Source organism: Rhea pennata, chromosome 2, assembly GCF_028389875.1.
Source record: "Rhea pennata isolate bPtePen1 chromosome 2, bPtePen1.pri, whole genome shotgun sequence".
NCBI classification, from domain to species: Eukaryota; Metazoa; Chordata; class Aves; order Rheiformes; family Rheidae; genus Rhea; species Rhea pennata.
The window spans coordinates 755326-765705 of NC_084664.1; the positions used below are offsets into that span (position 1 = coordinate 755326).

Genomic DNA, 10380 nt, shown 5'->3' on the forward strand with positions numbered 1-10380 from the left:
AAGGGTGCTGAGCCTCTATACAGTTCTGAGCCTCTGCAGGGTGCTGAGCCTTCATGGGGCACTGAGCCTCCGCAAGGTGCTGAGCCTCCACAGGGTGCTGAGCCTCTGCAGGGTGCTGAGACTCCATGGGGCGTTGAGCCTCTGCAGGGTGCTGAGCCTCCATAGGGTGCTGAGCCTCCATGGGGCATTGAGCCTCTGCAGGGTGCTGAGCCTCTATGGGGCGCTGAGCCTCCATGGGGCGTTGAGCCTCTGCAGGGTGCTGAGCCTCCATGGGGCACTGAGCCTCTGCAGGGTGCTGAGCCTCCACATGGCGCTGAGCCTCCATGGGGCATTGAGCCTCTGCAGGGTGCTGAGCCTCCATAGGGTGCTGAGCCTCCATGGGGCATTGAGCCTCTGCAGGGTGCTGAGCCTCCACAGGGCGCTGAGCCTCCATGGGGCGTTGAGCCTCTGCAGGGTGCTGAGCCTCCATGGGGCGCTGAGCCTCCATGGGGCGTTGAGCCTCTGCAGGGTGCTGAGCCTCTATGGGGTGCTGAGCCTCCATGGGGCGTTGAGCCTCTGCAGGGTGCTGAGCCTCCATAGGGTGCTGAGCCTGCCCCCTCTCCCCGCAGAAGCGCTGGGGCCGCGGCGCGGCCGCCCCCGCCGTGAGCCCGGCGCCCCGGGCGGCCTCGGCAGCGGCATGGAGGCGCGGGCGGAGAAGGGCGAGGAGGCCGAGGGCGGGCGCATCACGGCGCAGCTGCTGAAGGCCAGCACGGGGGAGTTCGCCCTGGAGTCCATCCTGCTGCTCAAGCTGCGGGGCCGCGGCATCGCCGACCTGGGCTGCCTGGGCGACTGCGCCAACCTCGAGTGGCTCGACCTCTCCGGCAACGCCATCTCCCAGCTGGGCCCGCTCGCCGCCCTCAAGTCGCTGGCCGTCCTCAACCTCTCGTCCAACCGCGTCTGCAGCCTGGAGCCGCTGGGCTCCTGCGAGAGCCTCCAGAGCCTCAACATCGCCGGCAACCTGGTGAGCAGCCTGCAGCAGCTGCAGTGCCTGACGGGGCTGCGGCGCCTCGAGAGCCTCCGGCTCCGCGACGCCCTCGGACACCTCAGCAACCCCGTCTGCGCCGCCGGCGCCTACCGCAGCGCCCTGGGCGACATGTTCCCCGGCCTGAAGGCCATCGACGGCGAGCGGGTGTCCGGCCGCGGCAGCGAGCTCTACCAGCTCTGCAAGGACCTCGACAGCTCGCTGGGGCGCTGCCCGGCCGCCGCCGCGGAGCCGCCCCGCGCGCCCAAGCCCTGGGTGGAGGAAGGCTTCTGGGAGGTGCGGCCGGCCCGGCGCAGCTCCATCATCGAGGAAGCCTACCGGCAGTTCAGCGACGTGCTGCGGGAGTGCCGGGAGCTCGGCCAGCGGGCCGACGACACCATCGCCCAGGCGGAGCGGGCGCTGAGCCTCCGCGCTGACCCCAGCTCCTACGTCTTCTGACCCCCGCCCCGGCGTCAACGCCGCTGCGCCCCGCAGGGAGAGACCCCCGCCGCGCACCGCCGCCAGCCCCCGCGCGCCCCGGCTCGGTCCCCAGCCGAGGGGCTCCGAGAGGAGCTGGAGCAGCTCCGAGCGTTCCCGCTGCTGTCCACTGCCCAGGCATCCACCGGGATGCGGGAGGACTGCAGCTCCCGGCCGGTCCCGGGGCACGTGGACCCCGCGGGGCCTGGGCTGCGCACCAGAGCTCCCGTCCCTTCGCACGGACGCGGCAGGAGCGGCGATCCGCTTCCCCGGCGCCGTTAGGCCGGAGGAGCAGCCGTCCGACGAGGCGGCGAGGAGGGACGAGGCCGCCGACGGGGCGCGCGAGCGTCGCCGGGCCCGGCCGCCCGGGAGCGGGGGCCGCGCAGTAAAAGCGTGCTCTGCTCTGACACCCCTCTCCGCTGCTTCGTGCGGGGCCCTGCCCGCGCAGCTCCAAGCGGTCTGCGGCTCTCACCTCTGCCTGCTGCCGGGCTGGGACCCGTGGGTCCGCCGGCACCTTCATCCCTCCTTCCCCTGGGGCCGGGCGGGGGACAAGGCCGGCATCGGGGAAGGGTGTGGGGCACGCAGGGGTGGTGCGTGGTGCGTGTGGGGTGGTGCAGCCTCAGCAGAGCAGGGCTGGCCCTGGCAGAAAGCGCCGGGCTGGCGCAGCGATGGCGCGGCGGCATGGGCTGGGCCAGCCCCGGAGCCCCACAGTCCCGGGCAGAAATAACAGCAGCGACGGCCGGAGGCAGAGCCGGGGTTTACTGGTGCGTGCGGACACCGTCTAGGCAGAGGTGGGCAGGGAGGAAGCGCGGGCAGCGGGCGACCTTCCTTTCGTTGCACAGTGCTGGAGGGCAGCAAGCTCAGAAGGGCCGGGCTGGTCCCCCTGCGGCAGCGTCCTTCATCCAGGCCTGCATCCAGGCTGGCGGAGCCGGACCCGGTGCCAGCCGGCCTGGGGAGAGGAGACGCGGGGAGGTGCCGCGGGCTGGGAGGAATCGCCCCTGCGCGCGCGCACCGAGCCCTGTGCTGGGCTGCCGCCGGGGCCCGGGGCCAGCTCACCCGGAGGAGGCTTAGCCTGCTGCAGATACCCCGGGGGATTTCCCCCGGGCCAAGGGCAGTCCCTGGCAGGGCCGCCGGGTCCTGCGCGTGGACGGGGACCGGTCTGGCTCCACTCTTTGTGGACAAGCATCCAGCTCTCACCGTCCCGGCGCACCCCGAGCCCACGATGGCCCCAGAAGGGACCGCTGGGCCTGGAGACCCAGCCGTGCGTGTGCTCGTGGCCGGGAGGAGGCTGTGCTGCGCGCGGCACCGGAGCCGGGCAGGAGCCTCCTCGCGGGAGCAGGCGGCCCCTCGGAGGAGGGCGCTCCGCGCACCGCGCGCCCGGGGCAGCCGGGGCTCCCGCTGAGCGGCCCCGGCACGTACCGTGTCTGCACACGGGCGACGCCGGCCTAGGCTGGCAGCCCCTTGGAGAAGGCGAACATGCCGGGAAGGTAGAGCGAATCCGTCGCCTTGCCGGTCTCCTCCACCTCCCTGCACTCGGCTTCGTCTCGGTGCTTTATCTCCTGCGGGGCAGAGCGCAATGTCCCCGAAGGGCTTGGTGCTGCTGGGCACGTGCTGGCAGCGCGGGAGCGGGGCGCGCGGCGCTGCCCCTTGGCTCCCTGCCACGGGGTGTGCCGGCTCCCAAGCCCGTGGAGGCCTCGCGCGTGCCGGGGCACATCGCGGCCGCTCCGGCACGCCCCCGGGGCGCCGCTGGCACGTGTCTGGGCACCTCCGGGTTTGGCTCTGCGGGCGACGCGGGCGCGCGCCGGCACGCGCGGGCGCCGAGGAGTGAGCGAGCGAGCGAGCGGCCCGGTCCTGCCGCCCCCTTGGGCGCACACGCGCCCGCCACCCCCCACCCCGCGTCCCCCGGGGGGCAGCTCACCTTCACAGCCAGGTGGTGGCTGGGGCCGCAGTTGTAGTACTTGTCCAGCGCCTTGGGGACATCGCCTCTGTCGAACTTGAAACAAGCCACGCAGGCCGGCTTCCTCTGGGGAGGTAACACGGCCCGTCAGCGCTGGCCCCGAGCCCCGGCCCAGCCCCAGCCTCCCTTCCCCTCCCGGCGGCAGGACGCTGCTCCCAGAGCCCAGCCAGATGCCCTGGGCGCCGGGACGTCCCTCCCACGGCAGCAAAACCAAGGGCAGAGCCGGCGCAGCCCCGTCTCCGCTGCCCGGAGCGGGGAGGCGGCCGGGGAGGGAGGCCCCGGGGTGTCTCCGAGGGGGGAGGCGGGGGCGAGCCGCCGCGGTCCCGCGGCTCCAGGACCGGGAACCCCGGTCTGGGCACAGGGGGACGAGCTCCCGACAGCCCCGCGCTCACCTTGTTTTCTACCGTCTTGCAGTTCTCCTTTCTCACCATCCTCTTCCTGCAGGCTGTCTGCACAAGATTGACGCGCAGCTGGACAAACGTCCCCGAAGGGTCTTCCTGGTGCGAGAGGGAGAAGCTCCCCTGAGAGGCGGGAAGGGGCCGCACGGAGGGGCTGGGCTGAGGGAGCTGCAGCCGGCAGCGGATGAAGGGCTCCGCTGCCTGCGCGCCACGGCGCTGAGCTCGCCCCGCGCCCGTGCCGGTGGGCAGCACCACGCGTTCGGGGGCTCCGGAGGAGACCTGAAGCCAGGTTTGTTTGGGGGCTGCTCTGTGAACCATGGAGGCAGGGCGCGGGCAGGACTGAGGGATAGCCCAGAGCGCAACGGAAAGGCTAAATGAAGAGGAGCAATTTTAGGAGAGACGCCCGCCCCCCGCCATCGCTGCTGCTGGCTCGGTCACGGACACCATTTCTACCTGCAGCAGAGAGAAGGGATGGGACATCTGCGGAAAGGAGAGAGGTGGGAGCTGTCTGGGCTCTTGCCGCTGCACTCTGAACTCCTTGGGAACTCCTCGGGCTGTGGCGGTGCCGTGAGTCGGGCAGGGGCCGGCAGCGCCCGCACCACGACCGGGGAATACGCGCCGCGCCAGCCTGTCGCGGAGATGCAGGCATCTCCGAACCGGTCCTCTGCCCTCTCGCTGCCCTCCCCCCCTTGCAGGCAGCCCCCAGGGCCACCCAAGACCCGGCACCCCTGCAGCAGGGGACACAGCCACGGTCTCCCATGGGGAGAAAGCCCAGTCTCTCCCGGCTGTGCCTGGGAATCATCCCATGGCCAGGCACCCGGAGACACTCGATCCGCTTCTGGCCACGGCACACGGTTAATGAGTAGCCGAGCTCTGCCACTCAGCGCCACGTGCCCCCACCGATCTGCCCACCTGCCCCAGGAGCCCGAAGCCGACGTCTTTGCTGCAGAGCCGTGGCACCGGCCAGGGTGTCCTGGACTCGCGGTGCCCAGCCCGCGCATCCGTCCCTGCTCCCAGAGTGGCTGTGGGCCTGGGGGACCAGGCAGGGGTCTGCAGGGAGGCATCCGCAGCCCCACGGCGCGCTGCCGGGCTCCGGCGCCCTCAGACCCCTCCAGCCCCTGTGGGCCGCCCCGGCTGCTCGGCAAGGCTGCCACGCGGCCGCCCGCCTCCCTCCCTGCCTGGCCCCAGGGGTGCGGGGGGCGAGCGGCACCCCGGGCAGGGGCAACGGCGCTCTGCAGCCCCGGTCTCTGGCACTCACTCGTTCGACAACTCCTTCCACGGACTGCTCCTTGAACAGGAAATGCACGTTGCTCCGGCTGTGGAAATAGTCCAGCACCTCCTTCACAACGCGCTTCTGCAGCGGGGACTGGCTCGCGGCAGCCAGGGCCATGAAGCCCAGGGACAGGGCTACCAGGCACTTCATCCCTGCCGTAAGGGTCTGGCAGGGCTGTCTGACCTCAAAGAGCCTCACTGACGGACCCGCTGTTGATTTTGGTCTTTCATTAACTGATTTCCTGGGAACTGCCCCTTTCCGCCCCTGGGCCAGCCCCGCACTCTGCCTGTGCAGCCCCCCCGGCCGGAGGGACGGGGAGGAGGGGCCGGGCACGGCCACCACTGCCGTTCGGCTAGACGTGTGCAGATGGAGAGGAGGCGGGAGGTGTCCCAGCGAAGCGCCAGACGGCACACGGCGTGCCTAGAGCCGCCCTGCCGCGTCCAGCGGAGCCGGGCAGCAGCGGCTGCTCCTCACCTCCCTCCTCACCCCTCCAGCGCAGCGGCCGTCCATCAAGAGTCGCTACATCCCTGGATGCTCAGCACACGCAGAGCCACGTGCCAGCTTGTGAGCCAAGTGGGAAGAAGAATTCAGAGGATGCAGAGCTCCTGCCTTGAATAGAAGAGGAGCTTCAAGGCTGGTGATGGGGAGCCAAATGCCACCAGCTGCTGGAAAGGGCATCTGGGAAGCATCGCTCACGCCTGCCCTGCTCCGGCTCTTTTTCAGCATTTGCTGCCGGAGCCAGGACATGAGGGAGATGGTGCTTTGGTGAGGGAGGTGCCCGTGCCCGGCAGTGCTGCACCTCCCCGGCCCCCCAGCCAGGACCAGCAGGGCTCCGTGCAGTGGCATGGCGGGGGCAGGCTGTCTCCCCCACTCCACGGAGGGACGCAGGGACGTCTGCCCGCCCGCACCGCAGGCCGCATCAGAAGACAGAACAAACGCCCGCCCGGCCCCTTCGGCCAGCGGCGTGGCAACCACTGCGCCCTCCGCACCGTCTTCTCTGGCTCTGTGCCCTGCCGAGCACATCCCGCTTTGCGGTTTTCCCACCCTTTTTGGCAGCACAGCCTGATTTTTTCTGTGACTTTTTCCCAAGAGCTGAAGACCCAGTTTTATCTGAAAACCAAGACTCTCCTCCCAGGGAGCCCAAGCACACGGCGCAGCCCAGCCCGGCCGAGGCCTCCCGGGCTCTCGTCTCCCGCCGAGCACCGCGCGGCAAGCGGGCCGGGCCGGGCCGGGCCGGGCCGCGCCGCAGGAGGCCAGGCCCCGCGCCCCGGGAGCGCCGCAGGCCCGAGGGCGGCGCGGCCCCGCTCCCCTGCCTGCCCCGGCCCGCTGCCTCCCGCGAGGCAGGTGGGAGCCCGCGGGGGCGAGCGGCGCCAGGGCCGGGCCGGGCCGGGCCTCCCGGGGCGGGGGGCGCCGCGCCCGCCGCGTCCCGGTGTAACGGTGAATGGCGCCGGGCGGGCGGGGGCGTTCTGGCACATCGCGGGAAAATCTATGACGGCCGGGACGCTACACTGGCGCGCTGCTTCCGGTCCGCTCTATGGTTCCGGCGCAGCGCGGTCCGGGCCTCCCTACGGGTCACACCGCGGGACATTCCGGCGGCCCCTCCCACCCTCCGCCGCCCGCCGGGCGACGCTTCCCGGCAGGCGCCGCGCGGCGCTCTCGCGAGACTCCCGCCGCACACTACGCGTCCCGCCGTCCTTTGCGGGGGGCGGGGCGGGGCCGCCGCCGGGCCAGCGCGTGCCGCCGCCGCCGCTACGTCATCACGTCGCGGGACGTCGGCGGCCCGTGAGTTTCCCCGGGGAGGCGGCTCCGGGGCCTGGCGGGGGTCGCCATGGCAACGCGCCCCGGGCCGCGGGGCGGGGTGAGGGCCCCGGCATGGCGGGACCGGGCGGGGGGGGCGGCCCGAGGCCGCGGCCGGGCCTGGGCCTGGGCCTGGGCCTAGTGAGGGGCCCGGCCGGGGGGACGGGGAGGGGCGGCGGTCGGAGGGAGCCGGGACCGGGGATGGGCCGGAGGGTAGAGTGAGCAGGGGCGGGGGGCGGCGGGACGGGGACGGGGACGGGGACAGGGACCGGGGGAGGGAGCGGGGCGGCGCGACGGGGTCAGGGACCGGGGGAGGGAGCGGGGCAGCGGGGCGGGGTCGGGGTGAAGGAGCCGGGTGGCAGGACAGGACAGGATTGGGGTGAGGCAGCTGGGCAGCAGGATGGGGTTGGGGCGAGGGAGCAGGGCAGCGGGACGGGATGGGACGGGATCAGGGCGAGGGAGCCGGGCAGTGGGGTGTGATCAGGGCGAGGGAGCAGGGCAGCGAGACGGGATGGGACGGGATCGGGGCGAGGGAGCCGGGCAGTGGGGTGTGATCAGGGCGAGGGAGCAGGGCAGCGAGACGGGATGGGACGGGATCAGGGCGAGGGAGCCGGGCAGTGGGGTGTGATCAGGGCGAGGGAGCAGGGCAGCGAGACGGGATGGGACGGGATCGGGGCGAGGGAGCCGGGCGGTGGGACGGGATCGGGGCGAGGGAGCCGGGTGGCGGGACGGGATCGGGGCGAGGGAGCAGGGCAGCGGGACGGGATGGGACGGGATCGGGGCGAGGGAGCCGGGCGGTGGGACGGGATCGGGGCGAGGGAGCAGAGTGGAAAGAGTGGAAGGATGGGATGAGATTGGGACGATGGAGCAGGACAATGGCATGGGACAGAACCAGGGAATGGGCCAGAGGGCAGAGCGAGCAGGGGCAGGGGGCTGTGGTGGGCAGCGAGATGGGCCCGGTATGATGGGAAGGGACCAGGGACCAGGGGAGGGAGCGGGGTGGCGGGATGGAACAGGACCAGGGTGGGGGAGCCAGGTGGCAGGACAGGACGGGATGGGACTGGGGCGAGGGAGCCGGGTGGCGGGACTGGGACTGGGACCGGGGCGAGGGAGCCAGGTGGCGGGACGGGACTGGGACTGGGACCGGGACCGGGGCGAGGGAGCCGGGTGGCGGGACGGGACCAGGACCAGTGCGAGGAAGCAGAGTGGCGGGATGGGACAGGGTGAGGGGCCGGGGTGTTGGGATGGGGCGGGATTGGGATGAGAGGCCTGGGAGGGTTTAATGAGACAGAGACCAGCACAAGAGGGCCAAGGCCATGGGATGGATTGGGGCAAGGGAGCTTGAAGGAGACAATGGCAGAGGGATGAGGATGAGGGCACTGGGGCAGTGGGATGAGTTGGGGAATCGGCCTGAGGAGACCTGGACAGGGGGATGGATTGAGGTGGGAGAGCGGGGGCAGTGGGATGGGACAGGGATCGGGGTGAGGGGGCCGGGGCAGGGGTGTTGATCAGGGTGAGGAGGCTGGGGCAGCAGGATGGATTGGGAGGGAGCTGGGGCAGGGGTGTGGGACAAGGATCTGGATGCGGGGGACAGGGCAGTGCAATGGGAAAGGGATCAGAGTGAAGGAGCCAGGGTAGTGGGATGGGATGGGATGAGGGCGCAGGGGCAGTGTGGTGGATTGGGGTGAGGGGGCCAGCACAGAGACGGAGATCAGGATGAGGGGGCTGAGTCAGGGGGGCAGGCTGGCGGTCTGGGGCCTCACAGTGGGTCGGGTGAGGGGGAAGCTGTGCCTGTGCAGGGTGGAACAGGGCCCGATGAGCGGGCCGAGGCTCGGGAGGAGCTGGAAGTGTGACCTGATGCCTGGCAGTGCTGGGTGCCTGTAACAGGAAGGGCAGTGCTTGAGGGGTGGCAGGGAGCTGGAGATGAGCTGGGAGCGGTGAGCCTGCAGAGCAGCAGAGTGGGGCAAGCACGGGGCGCAGAGGTCGGCGGGGAGGAAGGTTCCCAGGGGTGGGGAGGGCCGTGAAGAGGGCGCCGGGGCGAAGCGAGGAGGGGCGTCGGGGTGGAGGTGACCCAGGAGGAGGCCGAGGGCGGCGAGGGGGAAGGCGGGCTCCCCGGCCACTGCAGCAGTGAGGTATGTGGGGCCGAGAGGAAGGAGGAGGGGGCTGCGGCTGCTGCTCCTGCCGCTGCTGGAGCTGGTGGAGTGTGGTGTCCCTCTGCGTGTCAGGCGAGGTGCCCCTCTGGGTGCAGATCTGGGTGCTTTTAACTGCAAACACAGAGCCCTGAGTCTGGGAGTAGTTACTCCCCTTTGGGAGGGGTGAGGTGGGGTCTGCACAAGGGTCGTGCTTGGATTTTTCTCTCTTGTTCGCTCCTTCTGCCATGACCTTGATCTCTCTTGACCTTGATGCTGTGCTGCTGTTTTGGGATTGAGCTATTGCTTCCAAAGTCAGCAGGACAGAACTTTTTTTGACCCAGATCCAGGTGAACTGATCTTTTCTGCTCACTGGGAAGTTCTGCTCAGGTTTTAAATGCAGAAGAGGCTTTTCTAGTGCAATTTGCCCCACTAAGGCACTGCTAACAGCTGCAAAGGCAGACGTGCTGCTGGAGGTGGTACAATGGTGGGTGGTGAGCAGGAACCTGGGGACGGATTTGAACACCCATCATCTGTGGGCAGGTGTCAGGGCAGCCTGCTGTGCAGCAGTGGCACATGCGTGAACTGATCTCCTGCGGGAAGGATGGCAAGCTCCGTTATGCCCATCGTGCGACACTTCAGCTCTGTAAAACATTGTTGGGGGTGTACACCGTCCCCTAACAGTGGCTTTCTGGCTTTGTAAATTACTGGTGGTGGCTGGCAGCCCAGCTGGCAGAAGCTGGGAGGCAGCCTTGGGAAAGGGGCACCCCACGTACTCCTCGTGCTCTCTTCCTAAGTATCTGCCGTTCTCGGGGAGCATGTAACTTGCCACGGCCCTGCTGCACACGCTTTCCTTGATGGCCCGGGCAGGGACATCCCAGCACCTGCGAGGACGGCCTCATGGTCTCTGTGTCCTCCCATGCCCTGCCACGGGTCCCGTACCACCGGGTTGGGAGAATTACAGCTCGGGAGCCCCACCTTGTTTCCCTGCCTTCGTGCTTTCCTCAGAGCTCTGGTTATGATGTATTTGCATTCAACGGACAGGCAAAAAGAGCACTGAGATTTTCTGTAGTATTAGAGGTCTGGTGTCTTACAGGAAGATACAATGAGTTATGAATGAACATTGTGAAGATTGAGACACAAATGCTTACGGAAAACCATGAAAATTGAACATAAAATGTATTTATCTTACTGACCAGCAGCCCTCCAAACTGCTGGAAAGTGCTGTGCTAGCAAACTTGCTTTCCACAAAATTGATGTTGTGCCGGAAATCTGCTGAGTGCAGGAGTCGGGCTTTGCGGCCTGAGCTTAGAAGCAGGCTTTCTTGGTAGGCTTTTTTCACTGCCATT

General features: G+C 69.4%; 2 protein-coding genes across 2 annotated transcripts; one reads left to right on the plus strand and one right to left on the minus strand.

The window, feature by feature from the left end:
• The first annotated feature begins 601 nt into the window (after positions 1-601).
• On the plus strand, positions 602-1846 carry LRRC61 (leucine rich repeat containing 61). The gene has a single exon (XM_062568633.1). The coding sequence runs from the start codon at positions 677-679 to the stop codon at positions 1457-1459; it is 783 nt and encodes a 260-aa protein (XP_062424617.1). The 5' UTR covers positions 602-676; the 3' UTR covers positions 1460-1846.
• Positions 1847-2215: 369 nt separating this feature from the next.
• RARRES2 (retinoic acid receptor responder 2) lies at positions 2216-5358 on the minus strand. The gene is made up of 5 exons (XM_062568634.1): positions 5091-5358; positions 3827-3931; positions 3396-3500; positions 2897-3036; positions 2216-2426 (listed from the first exon to the last, which is right to left on the minus strand). Exons 1-4 carry the CDS (start codon positions 5253-5255, stop codon positions 2923-2925), a joined length of 489 nt encoding a protein of 162 aa, XP_062424618.1. The 5' UTR covers positions 5256-5358; the 3' UTR covers positions 2216-2426; positions 2897-2922.
• Positions 5359-10380: the final 5022 nt, after the last annotated feature.